This window comes from Scardinius erythrophthalmus, assembly GCF_964197995.2.
Source record: "Scardinius erythrophthalmus genome assembly, chromosome: 16".
Taxonomy (NCBI): Eukaryota; Metazoa; Chordata; class Actinopteri; order Cypriniformes; family Leuciscidae; genus Scardinius; species Scardinius erythrophthalmus.
The window spans coordinates 30,423,409-30,451,395 of NC_138236.1; the positions used below are offsets into that span (position 1 = coordinate 30,423,409).

Genomic DNA, 27,987 nt, shown 5'->3' on the forward strand with positions numbered 1-27,987 from the left:
TTTTTTTCTTAACTTACATGAGCTGCCACTCACAGGTGATCTAGCGTGTAGTAATAAACATGCATCACAGGCCATTGCACAGGTCACTCTTTCTGCTTGAAACTGAGGCCAAACATCAAGCAACATCAAGCTAAAGCATGTCATCCACAACAGATGGGTGCTCCCCAGATTTATATGGCACATAAAAAACTCATGAAAAAGGGTCCTATGTTCCCCAGCTTCTAGATCTTACGGGATATTTTACGTAATAAAATATTGTTAAATGTACAGATTTTGTTAGTAATCTTATTATCTACAGTGAAAAAATGTAAACTGACATTCCCACAATTCCATGTGACACTACATTTTATGGTATTTTGTTTAAATTATTGTTTCTCGTAATTTTTTTTACTAATTCCATACATTAGGATTTTATGGTATATCTTATGTTGTGTAAATAGTGTAATTACTGGTAACACTTTATAATAAATATACAATATTAAAGTACTTATAAATCATTAACAAACTATTAGTTTATAGTTAATTCGTAGTTGATATATTGTAGTCTCTACATTGTTAATATATTAATAGGCTGTATATAAATAGTAAGTTATTCATTCTTTGTCACTGTAATTAACACAATTAACTATGAGTTAACTATAAACTAATAGTTTGCAAATGATTTGTTAGCACTTTATTACCGTATACTTATTATAAAGTGTTACCAATTTATTGCATTATACTTGCTCTGCTGCTGAAGCAATAATTCAATAACATGCTAAAACTGTTTTGAATGTTGCCATGATTGAAATTAGTATATACCTCAGCTTGTGGAAAGGCCTCTTGTGATGATTTTTATTTATTTATTTTTTTTTGTGCTGGCAACAGCTGCATTTTTACTGTCAATTTTACAGGTTTATTTTTACAGTGTGGGAACCTGAAAAAATATATATTTCAAGCACTGTTTTTGCTTAATATGACATGGGTTATTGTGGGAACTTGTCAAAGGGGTTTTCTTTTCCCCAGCACTGGTGTACTATATAACAGGCCTTGACTTGAGAGAACTAAACATATGGTTAGAGTATTAGAATCACAAAAGGTCATAGCTTCTTTAGGTAAGGTTTAGGGGTAGACGTTTATAAAGTTGATAGGACCCTGGGAAAGTGAGTCCTGGCCTTTTAAAAAGTTTACTTAATGTGTTAACTGACCTTTGAACTGGGGAACATAGGACCCTGGGAACATAAGACACATTTTCATGTGTTTAATATGTACCATATACTGTAAATCTGGGGAACATAGGACCCTGGGATATGCTCACAAATCTTGTGCTATGAAACCACATAAATTGCACTAAAGTAATTTTTTGCTTTACCCTTTCTAAACTCTGTCAAGTCAGGTCAAATTTATTTGTATAGCACTTTTCACAATATATTGTTTCAAAGCAGATTTATATATATATATATATATATATATATATATATTAACATAATTATTTGATGTAAATATATATATGCGGATAGAGTTTGATATAGTCAAGTCACCTTTATTTATATAGCGCTTTATACACCCTAGTGATTTTTTTTATTTTTATTTTATTTAAGAAATGTGCAATAAAGAAGTACTCCAAATAAAGTTTAATTGTAGTATTTATATCAGTAAGTATCAAGCGATATGTCAGTAAATATGTTAATAGATTTGTTGTATACTTAGTATGAAATAAATGTATTTTAAATATATTTTGGTATAGGTATATTATTTCATTAGGGCAATACATATTGTTTCAAAGCAGCTTTACAGTGATAACAGGAAAATGATTCAATGATTCAAACAGAGTTAATTTAATATATAAAGCAGTTCTGCAGAAAAAAGTGATGTCATTGTCCAGCTCATGGTCCAGCTAAATTCAGTCCTCATCCAATAGTGTCAGTATCCTTATACATCCAATTTTACTGGTGTATACTGTATACTGGAGTGTACTGTTTTTATGCTGGTAAGTTTTGTTGTACTATATATCCAACTTAATATATATATACAGTTTATAATTTTTCTTTTTCTTTTTCCTTGTGGAATTAGCAAATAGACTGTCTTTAGCAAACACAAAACTGCCATCAAGCAGCAGGGGTTTAAAATTAAACCCAAGAATCGATTCAGAATTTGTGTGGTTTGATTCAGAGAAAACTTTGCTGACTTTTCCCCCACTTATTTCTGGCCTGCAGCCTACAGCAATCCATTTTGCAATGGAGCTTTTCTGAAGTAAAAACAGGCAAGACAATATACAAAGTAAACACAGTCAACATGGGACACATTCTTGTTCACAGAACATGTATTCTATATGTGCTAATAGACCTTAGGTCTACTAAGACCTTAGGCAGGGTAGTACCATATTTAATTTCTGAAAACAAGCTTATCTCAAGAGACAAAGGATAATTTGTTAAATAGATTGTATACTGTTGTTTTATAATATGGCAATTTTTCAGCTCATGAAACATCTTTCCAAAACTTTCAGCAGACACATACTTCACAAAACAGTTGTGAAAGTTGTGAGCTCTGAAATTTACGTTTGAACTAGGACCTTCATGTCATTGTAAAGGCTGTCAGTCTATCCCTCACAACCTCAAAATTGCAAGGGAAGTTTGCAATATATATATTTTGTACTAAATTAATGCCTTCGATTAACAGTCCTAAAAATGACTTGTCATTTCTCTTGTAGGATCATGTGGAACCCATGCACCATACATGAGACCTATGTACCCCACCAAAACCTACCCGAATTTGTATACAATTGCAACGGTATGTATTAATTTAAAAAAAAAAAAGTTTTGTTTTTTTTTTTGCTCATAAGTTTTCAGAATCTGAAAGATGTTTATCTTTCTTTTTTTGCATTTTGTTTTTTTATTTTTACTTAGTGGGGAAAAACTAAATCTATGGTACTTTTTTAATGATAGGATTTAGATTCTACAAGGGGAATGTAAACTTACAATTACAACTTTAAAATATAGCTGCAAGCAGCCATTATCGGGGCCAAGCAGAATAAGACGACAAGACATGGCTGAAAGTGTCAGACCAACTGCAACAATGAGCAATTAAAGACGTTTAAAGAGGATTTTAGGCGAAATGACTGAAAAATCCTTTAAACAGTAATTTAAAATATGATTTAATGGATTATCACGTTTGACCAATAGGTGGCGCAGTTACAAAACTGATGTGATGTGGTCAGAGTGAAGTGACAATGACACATACAAAGTTTGGTGTCAATATGCATTACAGAGATAAAGCCTGAATAGTCATTTTGGCATCATGCTTCAACTTTGCTGCTGCGCCATACGAAAACGGTTTCGTCTTTCGACACGAAATCCATAACTTTTAGTCGCCATAGTCTGGAGATTATACGATTCGATTTTGGTGTCTAGGAGGAGTTTGAAAAAGTAGGTTTTGAATGAAAATCAAGATGGCGGACAGGAAGTTCGGCCAAATAAAGTAAACTTGGTATTTATGTTCTCGGCATGACCCAAGGAATCTATTAAGACCAGTGGCATTTCAATAGGCAGATATATTAAAAAGTTATTAGCATTTTTGGAAATTTTGTTATAACTTTTGACCACTAGGTGGTGCTGGTTCGAAACTTATCACGCTCCTTCAGGGCATCGAGCTGCTGACCCATACCAAGATTCATAACAATCCGTTAATGCGTTCTTAAAATAGAGCATTTTTGCACAAAATTTAAAGGAGAACTCCGGTCAATTTTAACATTGAGCTCATTTTTTTGTACATTTGGAGTGCTGTCAATACAGGCAATACCTTCGCAATACCTTCGCAAATACCTTTGTTTACATCTTGTTTTCGGGTGAAGTCCAAAGTAGTCGATTGCCGAGTTCACGCGCATAGGTTTAGTACCTATGATCACGCGCGTGAACTCGGCAATCGACTACTTTGGACTTCACCCGAAAACAGGATGTAAACAAAGGTATTTGCGCTGGCTTAAAATAACATCATTTTTATACATTTCTTTCACATCTACTGCAGTCAGATCCACTCGTGTTCACTCAGAAGGAATCACTCACGTTTTCTGTGCACTTGTAATGACACATCAAGGATGTTAAGAGGCTAAAAGCAGGTTTAGTACTTGCCCTATTGAAGTCAACAGGGTGCAAATTTTAAAAATAGAATAACTCGGTGTAGGCAATTCTATGTATTGACAGCACTCCAAATGTACAAAAAAATTAGCTCAATGTTAAAATTGACCGGAGTTCTCCTTTAAAATGGCCGACAGCCAAAATAGCCAATATGTTAAAATTGGATATCAGTCAACTCGGCATGTTGCCCTGAATCTAACGAGACAAATTTTATGATTTTTGGACAAACTGTTCAGAAGTTATAAGCAAAAATATAAAATTTTCATATCTCCGGACCAGTAGGTGGCGCTGCGCTGAAACGCAGCATGTAGCCTCAAGTCATGTTTGTGATGACATGTACCAAGTTTGGTCTGAATACGATAAAGCGTTGCAGAGATACAGCTTTATGTCTGTTTTCGCAAGCGCTACGTAAAATTAATGTGTGCGGTATTCGAGAATGGTTTGACAAATTTTTATGAATTCTTTTATGAATATGAATAACTTTTTGTCAGCATGGTCTGTAGATGATCTGGTTCAATTTTCGTGAAAATCGGAGCATCGGCCTAGGAGGAGTTCGAAAAAGTATGTTTTTCAGATAATTCAAAATGGCGGACAAATTTCCATGACGGAAAATTAAGTCATATGGTGCTATCGAATCGGCTTGAGCCAAGGAATCAGGCTCAATAGCCCTTACGGTTCAAAAGTTAACATAAGCATAAACATGAGTGAAACTTTGGACAGTTGGTGGCGCTAGAGGGATTGAGTTGGAGACTCCAAATTTGCTATGGTGACTTTTCAGACTGTCCTCTATCACTGTGCCAAATTTCATAACTTTCCCGCAAAGCGGTTCTATGGGCTGCCATAGACTCCCAGTCGGAAGAAGAAGAAGAACACTAACGATTACAATAGGTGCCTCCGCACCTTCGGTGCTTGGCCCCTAATTATAATATTATTTCTGTATTTTTCTTGCAGGATTAACAAATATGTGCTTTTGAAACCTAAATGTCCCCAAACCTTGGGCCAAAGTCAGTGTGTGTCTGAATTATATCTGAATATAACAAAAAGGGGAAATTAAACTAGACAGTTATCTAAATATATAAACTCATGACTTTGAATAACAAGGTGAAGTAATCAAGAGATCAGGATTTGCTTTTACCTAGTAACAGAAGGGTTTGCTGAATTACGTATGAAGAACCAATTATATTGTAGAAAAATTATGTTATGAATCATGTCACCTTTGCCATGCTCCTATTCTATAAAAACTGTTGTATTCTTTTTGCTGGTGGGATTCTCTCTGAAATTGGTCTGCGGTCCTCTGGCCGTGATTAAAGCACACTCAAAGGCATTGTCTGGAGTCTGTTTGACTATTGCTGTGCAGCCGGCAAGACACTAGAGATCTTTCTTCTATTCTCAAATGATAGTGTTTAGTGGAGCAGGTTAGTGGAACAATAAAGACCTTATTCCCAAGTGATAGTGTTCAAAAAGGTTGAGACATCGACTGACTCGAAACCAGTTATCCACTGTAGACGCAGTGCTGGAGTATAAATATTATTTATAAATTCAGTGTCATATTATAATATTATGTGTATTGTTATTATGTATTATTAAGTGTCAAATGTGGTGTTGACGCCCCAGGTAAACTTAAGTCAGGTGCAAAGGGCAAAATCTACCACACATCTTAAACAGTTTGATTTGAACATTTTTCTTTTGTTTTTCCTTTGCTTTAGGGTCTTTATCCTGAGTCACATGGAATTGTGGGTAACTCCATGCATGACCCTGGCTTTGATGCTAACTTTAACTTCCGTGGGAAAGAAAAGCTCAACCATCGATGGTGGGGAGGACAACCTGTGAGTTGCTATTCCATTCCTTTTCTTTTTTTTTTAAGGGATAGTTCATCTAAAAATGAAGTTCTGTCTTCATTTACTCACATTGGTCCATTAGAACCATAAAAATAATCTATAGAATTTGTGCACTATATTCCAGTTATTTTAGAGCTATATGATAGGACAAACAGGCTCAAAGGACAAACAGGCTGAAATTGATCTTCCCAACTACTGGCCTGGCATGTATAATACAGCATTTTTAGTTGTTTATAAAAGGATAAAAGGAATATCCAGGAATAAAAGGCTACTTAAATTTTAACTATTAAAGGTCAATCCAGTCATGTACATACCTTACTGGCACAGTTTTATGAAACTGCAAGCGGTGGAATCATAAAGCATAATGTCAGTGAGCTTTTTAGATCTGTGATCATGTGCAAGCTACATGAAAACAAGGAGACATCTCCAACACACATGTCAGCTATTAGCCCAGCAGCTGGAATCAATTCTTAGTTTTCACTGAACTTTATTTCTTCTGGCTGTTTCTAGACCCCACTGACTTGAGCGGTAAATGAGGCCATCACAAATGGAACTTACACAGCCTCGTCACTCCAGTTTGAAAAGTTCTGCCCAGACACTTGTGAAAATTACCCAACATATAGAACATTTCTGAATTGTGATCCCTTTTTTTTTTTTTTTTAAGGATCTATCAGGTTGTCTGATATGTAAAATGAGAGACAGATTGTTCTTAGAAACATGAAAGGAAAAACTCTTTTTCCACAGTAGTACAACATACAGTATGTTTTCTCTGATAACACATTTTCTTCCATTTCTAGATCTGGATAACAGCAGTGAAACAGGGAGTAAAGGCTGGTACATTTTTCTGGCCAGTGTAAGTCAACATGATCCAAACTCAAATGCAAACAATGTATATTTAATGTCTTTATTCTGTTACATGGCTAATTAAATAACTCATTCCATACTGTTTATGTTATGGACATGAGTGATACCTCAGATCATGTGGCTTGTTGAGTAGAGGTGTGCAGTCTCACAATTTTTTAGGTGAGCATGTTGTGGGCCAGTAAAACAAACATCAAACATCACTCTAGAAACCACAAAGCAATGGAATGTAGAGTTTTGCACAGGCAAGCACCACTCACATTTTCTTAAAAGGACATGAAAATTACAACTGAACTGCACAAGTGAAATTTCATATGAGGAAATCACATGTTTTTGTTCTATGTGCTCTCTGGCAAGTCCTAGGCTTTCCTAGGACTGTAACACAAAGGTCTCCTCATCTGCACTCACTGAGGGCTTTCAGACTGTATTTTTTTCACTCAGGCATAGAAAGAGATAGCTTGAACTGCTTTGCATGCAATTTGTGAGAAAAGGTCCTATATAGTGAAATCAAGGCCCTGCATACTTTAGATCAACTGCATACTGAAATAAGCAAATTGGAAGGGCAAAGTGCTTTTCAGAGCTACTTCCTTTGGCCTCAAAGCTGGAGGAAATTAAATCACATATTCTTATCTAAGCCAGTATGTTTAAGGAGCCCTAGCTAGTGCATACATTGACCTAATGTTGATACAACTGGACAGGAGGTCAGGATGAGTGGAGGTGGTAGTGGGGAAAGGGTTTCCTGTAGAGATTGATTGAAATCTTTCTTGCTCCCTTGACCCATGATACCCTACATAAACACTATGTGCTGTGCAGGCCTCAAACTCAGATACAAAGGTTTGCCAAATTAACTGCCCAGCCGACCGCTCTTTGAGAAAATTTCAGCTATATATGCTTTAAATTTGCCTGAATATGGTGACTAAATAATTTTATAGGGCTATTTTTGTGCATGTTCTGTATTTACGTAGTATTTATGTGTATGTACCAATTCTGATGTGTGGTATATTAACAGTGGCATTCCATTGGAAAGGAGAGTTCTGACTATGTTGCAATGGCTTCACCTTCCGGATGCAGAGAGGTCAGTGTGTATTATTTATTGTAAATACCCTCCTAAATGCTTTGTGAACATAAATTTTTGGTTGAGCATTTCATTTAAAATGTTCTAATCTCCTGAAAACTCCCTCCAATCATTAATTTTTATTCAACTAAGTTCAATATTCTGTATTTTATAGTGAATGGGACATTGATATATTTCTCTTTGGGTTCACTATGTAGTTATCTTAACAAACACATTATTCGTTTTTAATTGCTTTAATGTTAGACTTTGCCTTATAGTAACTGTGGCTTTGTAGGTAGTACTATTTACTAGTAATAGATGCTATTTGTTTTTTGTATTTTTGAGGGTTTTTTTTTTTTTTATTGAAGGTAACATGTGTCTCTGTTTTTGCAGGCCATATGTTTATGCAATGCATTCTGAACAGCTGGATTCCTATGGCCACAAATTAGGACCCCACAGCACCGAGGTAAGCAGACTGTACAGGAATCATATAGTTCATGAAATCAGTTGGCTGACCTTGTCTCTCACACCGGCTTCAGTCTCACACATTACTCATCTAATCATATATGGTCATGTTGCAAATGTAGCAGTAATGAAAACAAACTTCTCAGCACAAATACAGACTCACTGCAAACACTGCTCACATTCACTAACCATAGTGTGTCAATTCAAACTTGCCTCAAGTAAATTTGAAGTATATTGATGTTTCACCTTGAGCATTATACAAATGTTGTTTCATTCTACAGCTTGACAGTGCTCTGAGGGAGATTGATAAGGTGATTGGACAGCTGATGAATGGCCTGAAACAGATGAAACTGCACCGTTGTGTCAATATCATACTGGTTGGAGACCATGGTACTACATTTAGAAGTCCTGGTTTAGGGTTTCTAGGGATGATGCCTTTTTTTTTGCAAATCAATTATAAATGTATTTTCTTCTTCAGGAATGGAGGAAGCTCATTGTGACCGCACAGAGTTCCTAAGCTCTTACATGTCCAACACAGATGACATCATCCTAATTCCTGGCTCTCTGGGAAGGATCAGAGCCCGAAATCCAAACAACTCTAAATGTTAGTTATTAAAAAACAGAAGGAGAATTTTAGAAATCACAGGATTTTTTTGTAAATATATCCTTAGTGTTCGAACAAATAGAGTACAATCAGATCAAAACAGTCTAAGTAAGAAAAAGATTTTTTTCCTTTTTTTTTACACACTTTGTTACAGGTTTAAATTTGTGTAGTTTTATTTTTTAAGTCAACATGTAACCAAAATTGACAATTTTTTTTCCCTAATTCTTTCTCACAATTTAACAGCACATTAGTCCTTAGAAAAAAAATATATGTTTCCCTAATTTGTGTAATAGCTTACTGTGCCTAAATTACTTTCTCTTTTTGGCTGATGTCACCTAGGCTGTGTGGGCTATTGGTTGGTGTTAATGAAATGTCACATTACAACTGAAAATTGGGTTGAGAGCATGTGACTTAAGAAACTAGAATAGAGTATAATGCACTATTTTTAGGAATTATTTTGTTTTAAAAGCATCTGGCATCAAAACAATTACATTTTTCTCTTTTTTCTCTAGACGATGCAAAAGCAGTTGTAGCAAACCTTACAGTAAGTGACATTCTTTAAAGTTCTTTATAATGATATACTTACTGTAACTTTACATCATATTAATATTTTACTAAGCCTTTTATAAGAAACTGTAACATTTTAGACAAGCTTTACAGTGGGCCCAAAATGTGACACTTTCTGGTTGTCAAACATAGTAAAACTTGTCCATAGTTAATGTAATGACCTATCCTGTGGTTACTTCCCTACCACATCTCTGTGAACTTGAGGGGGACTTACTTTATTCAACCACTAAAAGTTGGTTAAAACTCTTTGTAAAAATGGCTCAGAAAAGTGAAGATAGTTCTGAGGAAAGTCTAGTATTATTTGTGTGACTGTAGTCTCCAGTAGTCTCTAAATACTTTTGGGACCACTGTATACTGATTATTTTAATGGTTTAATTTAAAATGTACTTTGAATGTTTCAGTACAGAATGCACTGTTCTACTTCACCAAACTTGGTTCTCCTACAGTGTAAAAAGCCAGACCAGCACTTCAAACCATACTTGAAGCAGCACCTTCCCAAACGTTTGCACTATGCCAACAACCACAGAATCGAGGAGATTCACTTGATGGTTGAGAGGAAATGGCACATAGCACGGTAAATAATCTAAGCCTTCTTTGTTAAAATTACTGAGTTTGTGAATGTTTCTTAAAAGATGCTCAAACCTACAAAAAGAAAATCTTAAGGAGTACTTTGTCTTATTTTCCAATAAAAATATCCAATCATCTATAAAACTAGATACATTTACTCGAGAGGCAAAATTATGTTGGATAAAAATTTATAAATATACTAATGTTCATTGTTTATTCATGTTAGTTCATAATACATTCATTAATATCAATTTACACTACTTGAAATGTTAAAAGCGTATGTAGAAATAACATTAACCTGGATCGATAAATACTGTTGTTCATTGTTAGTTCATGATGCCTAATGCATTAACCAATTGAGCCTTAATGTAAAGTGTTAACATTTTCTCTTATTTTAAACATTAACCTTACTAAATGTTCTGAGAATTATACTATAAAATAGGCTTAATTCAAAATATATTCTCTGAAAACAAGTATTAATATCTTTCAATTTTGACTGTCATGAAGATACAGATATTTCACTGGTGGAAAACAAGAAACAAAAATACTGATAATGATTTTTTTGCAGTGTATGCTGCTCAGTTGAAGTACCTTTTTAGTTTTTAGCTTTTCTTTAGATGCTTAAAACCACACTGTAATCCCTAGTATGCTCATTTCCAACTGAAATGGAAAGCTTTAATCTCCAAAAAGGAAAATCAGTGAGGTCACTGAAATTAGCCATTGGTTTATAACACATCCACCATAGATGAGGATGCAGAAAAAGAGAGGCAGGTCCAGAGACGGTTCCTCACAGCCGGGTTGGGACACCCTCCTTTGTTTGCTTTGGCTGACACTAGATACCTAATGAAAGAAAGCTTTCAGGCACACTGGTAGAGATATAGTCCTGTCTAATCAGTGGCACCAGACTCATGAAGTGAACTACTTCATAGTTAGTAGTTAGGGTAGTCTCACCTGGCCTGTAGGTCCTTGCATGAAGCACACAGTTAAATCAACTACTCAGGTTTTATGAAATGAAATAGAATATTTATGAGCAGGTCTCTTGCTATTTGAAGAAGCTGAATGCTTTTGGGGCTAAGACGTATTGCTGGAATATATGGATTTAATGTAGTGTCTGCTTTCCACTGATTTAAAACGGACAGTTTACAGCACAGTGATGACTGAGGTTAAGTGTGCTTCATACGAACCATTTGGCTCTGGGGCACAGCTTCACTCAGCATGTTCAGTGACTTCTAAATACTGATTTATGCTAGGGAATTTAAACACTGGACTTTTATGTTCAGTATTTAAGCATGACATCTGCAACATTACCACGTGATTGACTTGTGTTTATTTTTTCCTCTTTATTACTGACTATTTGCTTTTGTTTTGAAACTATATTTATTTAGCTGAAAATTACTTTCCTAAATACAAGTGTTTTAAATTATTATTAATTTGTAATTATAAAAAAAAAAAAAAATGCCTACTCGTGATTACACAAAGTTAGTAATTCAAAAATGTTAAAATAAAACATTAAAGGTTACACTTTATTTTACAGTGTCCTTGTTACATATGTTACATGGACTTACCATAGTAATAACAGTAAATTATACATAATTACATGCAACTAACCCTCAACCAAATCCTAATCCTACTCTAACCATATAGTAAGTACATGTAGTTGCTTAATATTACTCAGTTTTTAAATATATAATTTCACTGCAACAATGACATCTTAAAATAAAGTGTAACCAAATTAAATACTTTAAAATAGTTAAACAGTTGTTTAGAGGTGTTCACTAGCATTTCTTTTCATCATTGGTATCAAAATTAGCTTGAAGAATCGTTGTATTTAACTGGTATTGGTCAGGGATACTGACAATACTAACTCCTAGTACCCCATCGTGATTGATTGAGAATCGAACCGAATTGTTAACCTTTGAAACGTTTTTAAAGCAAGCCAGCGAAGATTCACACCTTTATTCTTATGGGTAGCATGAAATCAAAATTGTGATTTGTGTTGAGTGAGAGTGATCCATTTAACAAGAACCAAAATGTAGGACACGATTAGATTTTTTTCGATCACAAATGAAATTACTTTATTGTGACTGATAAAATTAAAGGCAGGGTAGGTAGTACTTTAATAAAAAAAAAAACATTCCAAATTTGTTTAAACTGTCTTTATATACCAATACATAATTAAAATGTAAGTACTCTGAAAAAGACCTCTCACGACTGTTGTAAACACAGCTAATTATTTCTATTCACTCCCACCCCCTCCCTTCTGAGCTCCTTCCAAAGCCACGCCCCCAAAACACATGAACGCGCGACGCCAAACGCTCAGGCTCAGCTGGAAGACGCATTTATTTACCTGAGACAAGTGGAGAGGAAGGAGCGCAGTGCATGCAGTGACATCATGTCAGAATCACATGTAATAAAATACTTAACTTTATCACTATAAATATAAACAAATAAGATTTATTTTAGTACTCACTATCAAGCTAGCATATCGATACTGGTAAAGTTTAAAATATACTTTGTTTGATTCGGTAACGAGCTATATTTATAGGTAACAAGCTATATTTATAAGGCAAAGCTAAAAACAGGTTGCATTGATGCATGTTTGTCCATTACAATCAGTTACACTGTGACGAAGGTGAATTTCGTGTAAGATTCATAACATATACGGTGTTTTGGGAGTTTCCATGATGAAAACATTGTTGACTCTAATGAGGACTACACTCCGGAGACAAGTACCGCTTCGTCGGTTCGAGGACAGGTCCGGGGTCGAGGGCGAAGCAGAGGAGGTCGTTCAAGAGTGCGGGCAACCAGGGTCCGAGGAAGTAGTTTTTGCCTTGTTTGCCTTCGCTGACTGCATATGCAGGTGCTTTGAATTTTGAATGCTCTTTCTCTGCCATAATTTTACTCTTCGTAGGTTCCACGCCTCTCTTGCACTCCTCAAATCAAACGGGTGCGCGCGCATATGGGCAGATCTAGCAACAGGGGTGGTAGCCATGGTTGCGAGAGTGAGTGACAGTCAGCCAAACCAATCAATTGTTTCGTCCCGAATGGAAATAATGAGCTGTTTATTGCAGATTAAAAGGTCTACAGTCACTCGATTTTTATACTCTCTTTTTCAGAGCACTTACATTTTAATTATGTATTGGTATATAAAGACAGTTTAAACAAATTTGAAAAAAAAGTTTTTTATAAAAATCCTACCTACCCTACCTTTAAGTCCTCCCATACTTTTTTTCTATAGTCGAATCATACAACAGGTTAAGAATGTTGCTGCATGTCTCCTCCTAATGTTTTTCTTGAGATAGAATCTGCAATGACCTACTATGGTTGTGTCTTGTTTGATACAGAAAGTTCTATGAAACAAAAAGAAATCATGGGAAATGTGGGTTTGCTGGTGATCACGGATATGACAATAAGATCAACAGCATGCAGGTTTGTTGTTTGAATTGCTTTTTTAATGGCTACAGCTTTAAGTGTTATGTTAAAGTTGTGGTACATTAGTTACTTATGTTGGCCTTTTTTTTTCAGACCATTTTCCTTGGATATGGACCAGCTTTTAAATTCAAGACAAAAATCCCACCATTTGAGAATATTGAGCTTTACAATGTCATGTGCGGTGAGGAAAAGTGCCTTTGATTTTTCATTCTCTAGATTTGATCCTGACTACCACAATATTTTGAGTTTCAATACAAAAGCACTGATCTCTATTCACAATATTTGCATAATGATCAAGGTTGCCAGGTCTACATGACAGGGCCAGGTAAATGTCCAACCAAAATGAGGCAAGCTTAAAATATATCCACTCACAAAGCAAATACAAAAAAATGTATTTCCCCAATATAAGCAGCATAAAATCTTTGAAAAGTTCAACATTTCCCCAAGTTCTTGCACTATTTTTCTATATTAATCAATGTAATAATGCATTAGTGGCATTATAGTGAGTGAAGTCTGTGAGTGCCCTCTTCTGTCTTGCAGAGATCAGATAGGATCTAAGAATTGATTAAAAGTAGATTATTTCATATAAATGTAATTGAAATTAATTGAAATTCATTCATAAATTAATTTAATAAATGTGTACAATTTAAACAATTAAAAATAATTATAAATTTAAATAAATAAAAAATACCCACAGCAAACATGTAAAAGTTGCTCAATACCATAAAAACTGCATACTTGGCAACTCTAATAACACTTGATTATTTAATGCTTTACAAGCACATCAGCACATCAGATCTTTTGCCTCCATGATCTTCCCAGATCTCCTTGGCTTGAAACCAGCCCCTAACAATGGTACTCATGGTAGCCTTAACCAGCTCCTAAGGACCCCTCTGTATGCACCCAGCATGCCTGAAGAAGTGTCCAAGCCAAACTCTGCAGGACTAGTCACAGCTGGTAATGATGATCTGGGCTGCACCTGTGAAGACAAGGTCAGCAATAGAGTACTTTCAGATCTTTATTAATCTTCCTAAACTTTTGTTAAGAAATGTTGATTCTAAACACTTAAAAGCTAGGTTATTATTGGTGTTTGCTGAGACAGGCATCGACATTACTGTTGATATTAATTACCATGATATCGAACTTTGGAAATTTGTCCCCATTGTGCTATTACTTTTCTAAGCAATTTTATTTTTTATTTTTTTATCTGGCAGGTAATGAAACAAGCAAAACACATCTCATGCAGTTTCACTGAAGTAGTGACCCATATCATATTTTGGGACCAGAATATCATAGACACTTGGCAAGGTTTTTTTTTTTTTTTTTTTTTTTTTTGGCTAGTAAGCAACAACTCAGCAATGTGCTGGCAACCAGAACATCACTGCACTCACATTGCAAGCATTGCTCACAATTCCTGAGAAATTATAGTTTAGAAGATTTAGTTATTACTGATTATTTCTATTTTAGTAATTATAGTTTAGTAGATTTAGTTCCTTCTGTTTGTTTCTATTTTAAAACATACAGTTCAGGATTATTGTGCTACATTTTATTATTGCAATTTAATGAGGTAGATGACCAGATTCTAAAGCAGTATTTACTGTTGCATTTCATATACTATCACAGTTTATTTTTATTTGCAGAAACCCTCATAAAATCTTGTAAAGTGCTTTGTGTGCATGTACCCATGCTTTTATCAGTTATCATTGTTGCATGCTTTATTGTCTGTAAGTTTTTCCCTCAAGTCCTGCTCAGAAATGATAGTTGGCTGCCATTGCTTTTCTCTTGAACTGCCTAGATCAGGGGTTTTCAAAGTTTCTTGAAGCCTCCCCAGCACTGCACATTTTGGATGTTTCTCTTATTGGACACACCAACTCAGGTCATGGAGTACTCTGCTATTCAGCCGATGACTTAATTCACTTGGGTTAGAGAAGGGAGACATCCAAAAATCTTTAGTGCTGGGGAGGCTCCAGGAACGGTTTGAAAACCCCTGGCCTAGATTATTTTGACATTTCCTTGTATTGGATCAAGGTGATTCATCCTCTTCCCTCTGAAAGTGCTTTTACCTTCTGCTCAAATGTAGATCTCTTGCTGGAGATTTTCACCTTTAATCTTTTGCAGTTGCGTTCAAAAAATAGGGGGCAGAGGGCAATGAAAGTGACCCTTGTAAGAGGCTATAACCTGGAGTCACTGTGGCTCTGTCTGTTACAGAACAAAGTGGAAGAGCTCAATCAACGACTGAGACAAGTTATTGATGGTAACTCCTTTCCCTTCTCTCTGGAATGCTTTAGTGATGCTGAACAGCTTTTTGATGTACAGCTAACAGTTAGCTGCTATGGTTCATTTTGAGTGTTATCTTAATATTACTGTATTTGCCTATTGAAAGGGAATAGCTGACCCAATTGTACAACTCTGTCAGTATTCAGTCATTCTCATTTACTTTGCTTGTTGTTTCCAAAAAACACTGAAGGAAAAAAATTGTAGTACACACTCTTTCACACTTAATCTGTTTCATAAAATGTCACTACATATTGACCACAGGTTTAAAAAAACCTGATGTATCAGGTAGTTGATATGACTTCTGTGCTATCATTATCATGTATCCACAGTGATAATTACATGTCATGCATTTAACAGACTTTTATTCAAAATGACTTGCAAGTATGCAATGGCTAAAGGTCCTTTTTGGAGCCCCCATCAATTTTATTGTGTAGAAAAGATCATGATTTTGCAGAATTTTTTCATTTTGTGTTCCACAGAAGAAAGTAAGTCATATGGAACAGTGTTTCCCATTCATTAACTATGTCAAGTCAAGTCATCTTCATTTATATAGCGCTTTTAACAATGTAGATTGTTTCAAAGCAGCTTTACAGAGATTAACGTATAATTTAAGGTAACAGAGATTGTTTTGGCTTTATAGCGGTTCTTTAATATAGTTATTTTCCAGCTAAAGTTAGTTTTGATTGATTCGCTTCCGTCGCAACGATCATTTGTTATTAAATTTGGGGCCGCTAAGACGACACCATTCTCTCTACACAGACTTTAAACGCGAACCTTTGAGAAACGCTGATGGCAGTCACATGCGCATTAAGAATTGGTTCTATAGTTATGTGCGTTTGAATATATGTGCGCAGGTTTGGAATTCCCTACAAACCAAGCCTAAACAAAGTACTGGTGTTTCCTTATAATTTTTGATACAGAATTTTATTTTATTTTATCAATTCGGGGTAGGTACGCGAATTGAGTTTCCTGACAACGCTTTATCTGTAGAGTGGTAAAGGGATCCTCCATAGGGAGAGACTAGTTGGCACTTCAGCACTGCGTTGGATCGGGTCCAGGCGAAGGTCCTTCATCAGATCTGGATACGGCCTGGATCCGGCAGGCTGCGTGAAAACCTCGGGATAAACAAAGACACTAAAATTAGCGTAGATGCCATTCTTCTTATGATGTAACGAGTACATCAGGATTTATGGGAAGTGTTCCCGGTTCCAGCTGACCTAATCTATGCAGCCTAACATTGAATTATAGAAGTCTATAATGTATTATGTGAATGCTAGGTCAAAGAGATGTGTCTTTAATCTAGCTTTGAACTGACAGAGTGTGTCTGCTTCCCGGACAATGGTAGGAAGACTGTTCCAAAGTTTTGGTGCTAAATAGGAGAAGGAACTGGCCGGAATTTTGAGATCGCAATAGACGTGAAGGACTATAATGCGTTAAGAGCTCGCTCAAGTACTGCGGAGCTAAACCATTTAGTGCTTTGTAAGTGATCAGCAATATTTTAAAATTGATGCGATGTTTAATAGGCAGCCAGTGCAGTTTTGACAGAACCGGGCTAATATGGTCATACTTCCTGGTTCTGGTAAGAACTCGTGCTGCTGCGTTTTGAACTAGCTGTAGTTTGTTTATTAAGCGTGCAGGACAACCACCCAGTAGAGCATTACAATAATCTAGCCTTGAGGTCATGAACGCATGAACTAATTGTTCCGCATTTGTCAATGAGAGCATATGGTGTAATTTAGATATATTTTTAAGATGGAAAAATGCGGTTTTACAGATATTAGACACGTGACTTTCAAATGAAAGATTGGTATCAAAGAGCACACCCAGGTTCCTAACCGACGACGAAGACTCGACAGAGCAGACATCAAGTGTTAGACAGTATTCTAGATTATTACGTGAGGAAGTTTTTTGTCCAATAATTAAAATCTCTGTTTTTTCAGAATTAAGTAGTAGGAAATTACGAGTCATCCAATTTTTTATATCAGCTATGCATTCCGTTAATTTTGTGAATTGGTAAATTTCGTTAGGTTTTGAAGAAATATACAGCTGAGTATCGTCGGCATAACAGTGAAAGCTAATTCCATGTTTCCTAATGATATCTCCTAATGGTAGCATGTACAGAGTGAACAGCAACGGTCCTAGTACTGAGCCTTGTGGTACGCCATACTGAACTTGTGATCGATGAGACTCTCTTCATTTACTGCTACAAACTGATAACGGTCAGATAAGTATGATTTAAACCATGCTAGTGCAATTCCACTAATGCCAACATAATTTTGGAGTCTATTTAAAAGAATGTTGTGGTCGATAGTGTCAAATGCAGCACTAAGATCGAGTAACACTAATAGAGAGACACAACCACGATCGGATGATAAGAGCAAATCATTTGTGACTCTAACGAGAGCAGTCTCGGTACTATGGTACGGTCTAAATCCTGACTGGAAATCTTCGCAGATATCATTTCTTTCAAAAAAGGAACACAGTTGTGAAGATACTGCTTTTTCTAATATCTTTGACAGAAAAGGTAGATTCGAGATCGGCCTGTAATTGACTAATTCTGTAGGATCAAGTTGCGTTTTTTTAAAAAACGGTTTAATCATAGCCAGCTTAAAGGTTTTTGGTACGTATCCTAGAGACAAAGATGAATTAATGATATTAAGAAGAGGATCTATGACCTCTGGAAGTATTTCTTTCAGTAGCTTAGTCGGTATAGCATGTTGTAGAACATACATGTTGTAGATTTAGATGATTTAACGAGTTTAGTAAATTCTTCCTCTTCTATAACAACGAACTAATCAAATTTTTCCTCAGGGAGACTACAATGCACTGCCTGATGCGATACTGTAGTAGACGGTTGCATAGTTATAATTTTCTCCCTGATATTATCAATCTTATAAGTGAAGAAGTTCATAAAGTCATTACTGCTGTGTTGCTTGGAAACTTCTGGGCTTGAAGCTTTCTTTTTTGTTAGTTTAGCCACCGTTTCAAATAAATACCTAGGATTATGTTTATTTTCTTCTAATAGGTTTGAAAAATAAGCAGATCTAGCAGCTTTTAAGGCCTCTCTGTATGCAATCATGCTCTCTTTCCATGAAATGCGAAATACCTCTAGTTTTGTTTTCTTCCAGTTGCGCTCCATTTTTCTGACTGCTCTCTTAAAGTGTGTCCCTATGTCCCCCCACAGTTTTATAATTAACCGAAGATATAAAGCAACGGGCACCAGTTACGATCTATTTTCACATTTGCATAATTTCCAACATTTTTATGGGCAGATCAGATGATTACAGCATTTCACTAAATTTGTAATGAGACACATATGTATTCACAGAAATTTCACAGAAATTGCTAGTGACAGGAAAGTGAGAACAAAGGAAACAGGAACTAGAATTAAACCAAAACAGAACATACACGTGACAATAACATGTTGGCAATTAATTGACAGTGTTTTTATTTTTGGGTGAACTAACCCTTGTCTGGCTTAAAGGGATTATTCAGCCAAAAACTTTTATTCATTTTAAGAACACAAATACATTTTTAATAATCTAACATAATTTTTGCCCATCCACTTAGTCCATACAACCAATACTTTCAAACTTCAAAATGTACCTAAAGACATTGTAATCCATATGAATCAAGCACTTTGATCCAAGTTTTCTGAACAGACATTATTGCTTTTTGAAAATGTTTGGTTTTGTGGACTTTTAACTTACTAATTGATGGAGTACTATTTTGTTATTCGTTTTTTTTTTATATTAAGAGATTACTCCTATTTTTGATTTTGTTTTTCATTTTTCATTTTTTAGACAACAAGAATCTTCCTTATGGTCGTCCAGCGGTCATGTTCCGCACCAAATACTGCATCCTTCATCATAGTGAATACATTAGCGGCTACAGTGAAGCTTTGTCTATGCCTCTCTGGACATCTTATACTGTATCTAAGCAGGTACAATTTACAAAATTATGTTAGTTTGTTGTCATTTCACAAAAAATAAAATAGGTAAACTGTTGACTGTTGTATTAGAGTCTGAACTTGAATGTGTGGCTTTTGTGTTGCAGGTAGATTTCACCCCTCTGACTGAGGATCTGAGTAACTGTGTTCGGCCTGATATTAGAGTTCTTCCAGCCTACAGTCAGTCCTGCTCAAGCTACCGCGCAGACAAACAGATCTCCTACAGCTTCCTCTATCCACCTCGTGAGGCTTCCTTCTCTTTATAGTGTACACCCTAGCCTCAGTAATGTCATGTACTAAATATAAGCCAATTCCAGAAACCAGCAAGACCGAATTAGTACAGCATTGGGCTTATGTCCTGAAAATCAAGTTTATAGGACCCAAAACTGTGTCAAAGGATACAATTAAAATTGATATCTCAATTGATAGAATTGGGTCAGAGCATATTTTTAGTACACAGGTTTTAGTGTTTTTAGTTTTGTGCTTTCACACAAAATTGGTATAAAAACTGCAAGAATTTTGACTTTATTATTCGATGTCTGTAAAAAAAAAATATATATATATATATGATTATGATCTTTGATCATTATGATTGTGATTATGAAAATTATGATCTTACAATTCACAGAGCTTTCCTCCACCCTGGAACCGAGATATGATGCTGTTCTCATTACCAATACTGTACCAATGTATCCAGCATTCAAACGTAAGTGTTCCTTTAATGCTTGCATTGATTCCTCATTGAGTCACCCAAGATTATAACCACATTATTTTCACAATAATTTAAAGTTCTTAAAGTCTTAAAATCTTTTTTTGTGAGTGCATGTTATAGGCCTTTTGTGAACAATTCATCCGTGCATGTTTCTTTTAATTTTTTACATTTTGACCTTGTAATTAATCAAAGTGTCATGACTGGACCCTCTGGGGAAAATGACACTTGATCATATAATTAATTTATACCAACAAAACAATTTGAATGAGTTAAATACTTTAGAAATAGCTCTTTAAATTTAGTTCAGAGTAGTAAGAGAGGATTTTTTAAAACATGTTTTGAAAAAAGACAGAGAACACATTCTGCTGTAAGATATGGAATGGGTTGTGTCCCTCTGTGGGTGGCAGCTCACTGCCTAAGCCTAGCACAGCTAATCTAAAGCAGACACACCATTCATCACTGCACTCTCCTTTCACCTCTGCTGCCAAACCCTCTAAATACACATTTACAGATTCCAGAGAGGCATATTACATGTGGGGAATTTGTTTGTAAACCTGAACTAGTATAAAGGAAATTTTATTTACATCTAAATGATGTTTTCTGTGAATATTTGAGTAAGCATTTTGTTTGGGTGTCTTTGTGGGGACTCATTTCCTTTGACGTGTGTACAGTTCCTTCTTCTGAAACAGAGGTGGCTCTTAAGTGGCTTGTTTTCAAAGTGCTACTACAGGCCACACACACATAAGCTTCTAATTTACAGACAGATGTACAAATTAATTCACTCTCGCACACACACTTAATTTCATTTTCACCTTTTTTTTTGTAGGGTTTCCTGGGGGCCATAATGGTTAAGTAAAACTTGTGATTTCCTAAAAGATACAAACCATCCCAGCAAACCTTATAGCAAACATAAAATGAGGGAAATGTTTCTTTAGATTTGTGGCTCAATAATATTTGTAAACACTTTATCATAAACGATAAGACTAAAACAGCTTGCTGTTTGCATTCTTGTGAATATGAAAAGTGCAGATGGGAGTAAAAATTCCTGTTTAAGTCTTGATGAAGTGGAAGTAGCAACCGATCTTTTGTTCTGTTTTGTGACATCCATCCGAGTGAAACAGATTATCGGAAAAGAAAAAATGTAGGACGGGGACTTGCTTCTATCTATCAGTTGTTGTTGATTCGATTTTGAGATTTGGGTGTGGCACTCAAAAAGGAAGGCAGATGAATGCAAGCTTGCAGGGGCAGGGTTTAAGCACACTAAAAGATGTTCAGATGAGGAGCTTGTTCGTTTAATCCCATCAATCATGTTACAAGGGTATATAAGCAGTAACTTAGCCTACCTCCCTCTGATGGTGTTTCTCAAGCATCCCTCCTCCTACCCTTCTCCATCTTTAGGCTTATATTTGTCACTTTAGGTATTTTTCAACAGATGTTGGGTAATCTGAGAGCTCAGGCTCAATTCAAGATCAAACCTTTAGATATAGACAGCACATCAAATATGTTTTCCTCCTTGCTCTTTAATGTATTTGTCATACGAGTGGTTGTAGTAATCGCTCAAAGACAATGGAGCATCCAAAACAAAAACTTTATTTCTATTTGAACCAGGAACACCCAGGTGATTGCAGGAGTAATATTAATCATAGAACACAATGTCTCAAAACAATTACAATAACCAACAGACTGCAAACTAAATACTGTACACATGACAAACAAGGGAACTAGACAAGACATGGGATAACATAATGGTTAACAATTGAAACAAATGGGCACATAATCAGAAACCAAGGAAGCCAAAACTAAATAGAGTGAAGGAACAGGAAAAAACATAAACGGAACATAATCATGACATAACACCCCCTCCCGGTGGAGCTGACTGAGGGAGGAGCTAGGGTGGAGTTTTGCTGATGATCCAGGTCAAACCTGGGGCATAAATGGTCTTATGATTGGGAGATACCAGGGTCTGTGGCTCTACCATTGGAGAAAATGTAATGGCCCACTTGTATCACGTGTGCCTTGATAACCAATCACATTGCAGCCTTGATGGATGCAAAATTATCCATGATTTCTCTTATAAAAAATGTTTTGTCGTAATTTCTAAAATAGATAAATCCAAAACAAATATTTAAGGGCAAATTTTCCCATAAAAGCAGTTTATTCAGTGTAGTGAAACCTCTTCTCCATTGACATCTATCTATAAAAACGGCCTCTGGTCTCCTTTCCAATTATTTTCCAACTAACAGACTGACAGTCCGAGGTGAAGTCATGAGCCTGGAAGCTCTGCTTCTGGCTCTGGAATGGTCTGAGCAGTAGGCGATGATTCTTAGGCTGACCTGGCAGTAAGATCCAGTCTTGGGACTGATACTGTGGCCAGATCCGGTGGCTGGCTCTGGCTCCATTGTTGGAGTGGGCTCTTGTGCGGGGTCCGTGGGAGGCTCAGGCTTGGTCTCTAGTTCCGTGGTGGGCACGGGCTTCATCACTGGGCCCATGGCGGGTGCGGGGCTGAAGGGTTCCTCCTCCTCTGCCGCACACACAGTGAAGGAGGATCCAATCATTGTATGTGCATACATAAGATGATATTTTTACCAGCTGATAACTTGTGAAGAGCTTGTAAAAATGAAGATTATAAACAACTAAAGGTCTGCTGCAGGGTAATGCCTGTACCAAACTGTAATGGGTAAAGATGTTCCTATGATGAGGAAAACCAGATATGCTTGATCATTCTGTCCTTTTTAGGGTTACATCTTGTGATACCATGTATTATGTGACTGTAAGGTGTAACATGAGGACTGAGTGTATACATTTGTGTCATGGTTTGAATCATTCTGAACATAGATACTGTGATGCAAGAAAAATGTCATACTTTGTCCGACACTGAAGTATTATCATATAGTAGGCTATTGTATTGTATCGTACTCATGTACAAGAAGTAAGATTTTATTCTTTTTTGAAGGTGCTCTTTTTCAGATTTCCAGCAAACTTCTAGAATTCACAGTACTAAGAAATTGTGAAATATGCATTCAATTAAATATTTCACTCAAAATCATTATGCTAAAGTTTAATCTCTGTTCTGTCCTTTAAAGATGCATTTCTCCTCCCTCTCTCTCTCTCTCTCTCTCTCTCTCTCTCTCTCTCTCTCTCTCTCTCTCTCTCTCTCTCAGGTGTGTGGGGTTATTTCCAGAAATCACTTGTGAAACGTTATGCTAGTGAGAGAAATGGAGTGAATGTGGTCGTTGGGCCCATCTTCGACTATGACTACAATGGTCTTAGAGATTCAGCAGAGACAATAAAACAGTAAGTTGTCTTCACAGTCTTATACTTATCACATATACAGTACATTTATTAATTTTGTCACGGAACAGTGAGAGAGGACTCAAGCACAGAATGAGTTTTAAACAGTTTATTGAGACACAGCAGGCAGGACAAGAGATGGTAGGAAAGGAGGTGAACATAATCCAACATAAGGCAAGGAACGAAGCACAAAGACCAACTTGACTTGACTTTGACTTGACCCACACAACAGGAAACTTAGACAGGAACAACATACAACGAAATCCACAACTGAAACAATGGGAAAGAAAGCAAATGAGGCAATAAGTAACACAGGTAGCAAAACACACTCAATTACAACGACCTGGCAAAATTAGTGAGAGAGAACACAATAAATAGGGAGCAGAGATCATGAGGAACAGGTGAGCACACTCAGAACACTGACTTAAAGAGGGCTTAAACAAGGGGGTGTGGTAACAGGAAACATGGAGACTGGAGGAGAGGGGCACATGGCCAACACAAACAGAGACAGAGCCTTGTGCTCAAACACAACAAACAAGGAAACATTAAACCAAGATAAGACAGACAGAACAGACAGATGAGAACCCTGACAAATTTAAGGGCACATACAGTGGATATAAAAAGTCTACACACCCCGTTAAAACAGATGATTTTTGTTATATAAAAAAAAAATGACGATAAATCATATCAAAACTTTTGCACCTTTGATGTAAAAACCTATGCAGTGACACTGAAATCCAAAGCGATACATTCCAGAGAAAAAAGAGAAAAAATTAAATAACCTGCATGAGTGTTTTCTTAGCTAAATTAGCTAATTGAATTAGCTAAGCATTAAGTTCATGTGAAACAGTACACACCTGTCTTCACCTAAAGATTTTTCTGACATCTTAATTGTATGCTAATACAAGAGCCATGGACCACAAAGAGCTTATGAAGCATCAGTAGGATCTCATTGTTGAAAGGTACTGTATCGCTCAGGTGAGAGCTCCAAAAACATTTCCAAGGCAATAGATATAGTTCTTATATGATTTATCTTTGTTTAATTTTTTCCATCATAAAAATACAGCTATTTAAACAGGGGTGTGTAGACATACTGTATGCATACATTATGATTTTACTAGTTATCCCCCAAAAAATGACCAGTAGTTGACTGGTCTGTGGGTCAGAGTTTATCTTGTGTAAATGACTCCACATGCAGCAGCAGCATCAGCGGTTTTTGCTCTTTCTGGCAAAAGCAATACTGTGTTGACAGACAGTATGTGAGTGGAAAGAATGTCTGTGCATCTGAGATGATGTGGGGTGACAAATAAAAGTATGCATATCACCATTACCAGATTCATAATGCAACTGTTGACACAAAACTAGCATTTTACAAGCCCTAATATGTACATAATTTAATTTGATATAATCCTTCAGTCTGAGTATGTAACTTTTTCTTTGTTGACAGATATGTCAGTGGCTCTGTGCAAATCCCAACTCATTACTACATTGTTGTTACAAGTTGTCTGGATTACACACAGACTCCTGACTCCTGTGCTGGCCCTCTAAGTGCATTCTCTTTCATTCTTCCACACCGATCAGATAATGATGAGACCTGTAATGTAAGTTCTCTTCTCTTCTCTTCTCTTCTCTTCTCTTCTCTTCTCTTCTCTTCTCTTCTCTTCTCTTCTCTTCTCTTCTCTTCTCTTCTCTTCTCTTCTCTTCTCTTCTCTTCTCTTCTCTTCTCTTCTCTTCTCTCCTCTCCTCTCCTCTCCTCTCCTCTCCTCTCCTCTCCTCTCCTCTCCTCTCCTCTCCTCTCCTCTCCTCTCCTCTCCTCTCCTCTCCTCTCCTCTCCTCTCCTCTCCTCTCCTCTCCTCTCCTCTCCTCTCCTCTCCTCTCCTCTCCTCTCCTCTCCTCTCCTCTCCTCTCCTCTCCTCTCCTCTCCTCTCCTCTCCTCTCCTCTCCTCTCCTCTCCTCTCCTCTCCTCTCCTCTCCTCTCCTCTCCTCTCCTCTCCTCTCCTCTCCTCATGCTGTTTATTACCAGACAGGAACATTACTTAGCTGGCAGTCTCACTGTTATGTAAGATAGTAAATATGCAACTATTCTGCTGTCAGAAGAATTTCTGCTAATACAATCACTTACCAAACTTACCTGTGCCAAGTTACATGGACAGGAGCGCCAAAATCATACTTTTAAAAATTCCAGTGTGAATATGTTCGCTGCAAACGTATTTCGGTTTCACTCTATTTTGATGGTCCCTTTAACACATTCTGCTGACTGCAAGTAACATTGCACCTACATGTCATAAGAGTATTAGCTGAGTATTAGTAAACTTATAGGGTTAGGGTTAGATTAAGTTGACATGTAGTTATAGTCATAGTTCAAAAGGGACCATCAAAACAAAGTGTTCCCAGTATTTCCAACTTTTTACTTTAAGCAAAGAACAAAAAAGAACTTTGCTGTGAGTATATCGGTGCCTTAAATCACATTAGGTGTGCACGAGTAAAAGCAACAAGCTTGTTTGTTGTTTGCAGTTTACTTAAGGGCCATCACTGTCAGTTTCTGAATTCTACATACAGTATAGCCGTTTACACGACAACGATGTACTAAAAACGGAAAAGTTTTTCCTTTGTGTTTTTTGCATACAAACGACGTTGTCAAAACAATCCCTGTTCCCACGGATCCGCAAAAACAATTAAAAACGCTGTATTATGCATGCAAAGAAAAGTTTTTTTTTTATGTGAAGAAAAACGGCATGCCTATATACTACTAACACGTAATATGCATGCGTGCATAACGTCACCGTTTTCACAAATTCATGTTTTTTTAGTCTACACATATAATGTCTACACAATAACTTTATCATTTTCAAAAACATGCACTTTTCAAAAGTTCACTTTTTCAGTCCACCAAAACACCGTTGTCGTGTAAATAAATGGGCAAAGTTTTTAGTTTAAAACGGTGTCGTGTAAATGGCCCCTCACCATTTTCAACTAAATACTAAGGAGTCTATAATTGAAGTCAGAGGCAAAAACAGCATTAAACACACTTTTTGTCATCCAGAGTTCAGAAGACGACTCAAAGTGGGTGGAGGAACTAATGAAGACACACACAGCGCGCCTACGGGACGTGGAGTTACTCACAGGACTAGACTTTTATCGTCGCACCAGCAGGACCTATGGGGAGATTCTCTCTCTAAAAGTGTACTTACACACTTACGAAAGTGAGATCTAAACCACTGCATCCCTGCATTAGCATTCCCCTACATCTTAACTGTCAGAATGCAGAAGTAAGGTGTATATTTTTATAGAATCTATCATATTTATTTTTGGTTGCACTTTATTTTAAGGTGTCCGTGCTGTAGTATAGTTATACATTTAAGTACTGAGTAGTAATAATTAGCTACATGTACTTAGTATAGGGTTAGGAATGGGGTTGGTTTAGGGTTAGTTGCATGTAGTTATGCACAATTTATTGTAATTACTATAGTAACTACATGTAACATGTAACAAGGACACTGTAAAATAAAGTGTTACCTATTTTTTTATTGCTAGTCCTTAAGTGTATGTTTTTACATTCTCCCACTTTATGACTGTAAATTATAACCATGAGTACATTTTTTTGTTTATGAATTTTGTAATACTGTGTAAATGTGTTGACTGGTGATGTTAATGTGCTCAAAGTAACCAATTTTTTTAATGTCTGTACAAATTGTCCTGTTTTAACATTTTCAAAATGTTTTGTTTCAGGCCATTAAAGATTTTAGGCCATTAACATGCTCGTTTTAAAGAGAATAGCTCCGACTGCTGGTTATATGGCAGTTTGCAGGTTATTGTCCAACAAGAGATTATTTCTTACTTATTTTGATTATGTTACTTTTGTTGCTCACAATGTTTTATTTTATGGATCATCAACATAAACATACAACAGCCTTGTGTTAAATGTTTGTCTCTTTCATCCAGAGTTCATTACATTCAAAGGTTATTTTGGTTAGAAGTGCATTAAAATAATGAAGGCAGGCAGGACTTGAGTCTTTAGAATCCTTTTGAATAAACACAGGCAAAAAGTACAATAATCCAATGCAGGGACTGAAGAGGATACAGATCCACAGTAGACTTGATAAAGGAAACAATGTCCAATAAATCTTTAAATGGAAAAAAGTATAAATAAAACAAGTCAAAAGAGTTTTTCAAATAAATCCAGGCATGGGCCACAAGAGAACAGGCAAATCCCAGGATGTTTATCTTAACAAAGGAACACCAAGACTGAAAAAGTTAC

General features: G+C 36.2%; 1 protein-coding gene across 1 annotated transcript in view; it reads left to right on the plus strand.

Moving 5' to 3' along the window:
- The window catches only part of enpp2 (ectonucleotide pyrophosphatase/phosphodiesterase 2), a 35,983-nt gene extending 8,335 nt beyond the window's left edge, over positions 1–27,648 (plus strand). The window contains exons 7-25 of the mRNA XM_081388638.1: positions 2,690–2,769; positions 5,819–5,938; positions 6,748–6,803; positions 7,821–7,886; positions 8,259–8,331; positions 8,612–8,720; positions 8,809–8,934; positions 9,447–9,478; positions 9,948–10,075; positions 13,413–13,497; positions 13,594–13,681; positions 14,323–14,492; positions 15,709–15,754; positions 19,581–19,720; positions 19,834–19,969; positions 20,355–20,432; positions 23,600–23,732; positions 25,177–25,330; positions 26,773–27,648. Of these exons, the coding sequence (XP_081244764.1) occupies positions 2,690–2,769; positions 5,819–5,938; positions 6,748–6,803; positions 7,821–7,886; positions 8,259–8,331; positions 8,612–8,720; positions 8,809–8,934; positions 9,447–9,478; positions 9,948–10,075; positions 13,413–13,497; positions 13,594–13,681; positions 14,323–14,492; positions 15,709–15,754; positions 19,581–19,720; positions 19,834–19,969; positions 20,355–20,432; positions 23,600–23,732; positions 25,177–25,330; positions 26,773–26,943 (1,991 nt within the window). The 3' untranslated portion in view covers positions 26,944–27,648. The remainder of the gene's footprint in view (positions 1–2,689; positions 2,770–5,818; positions 5,939–6,747; positions 6,804–7,820; positions 7,887–8,258; positions 8,332–8,611; positions 8,721–8,808; positions 8,935–9,446; positions 9,479–9,947; positions 10,076–13,412; positions 13,498–13,593; positions 13,682–14,322; positions 14,493–15,708; positions 15,755–19,580; positions 19,721–19,833; positions 19,970–20,354; positions 20,433–23,599; positions 23,733–25,176; positions 25,331–26,772) is intronic.
- Positions 27,649–27,987: the final 339 nt, after the last annotated feature.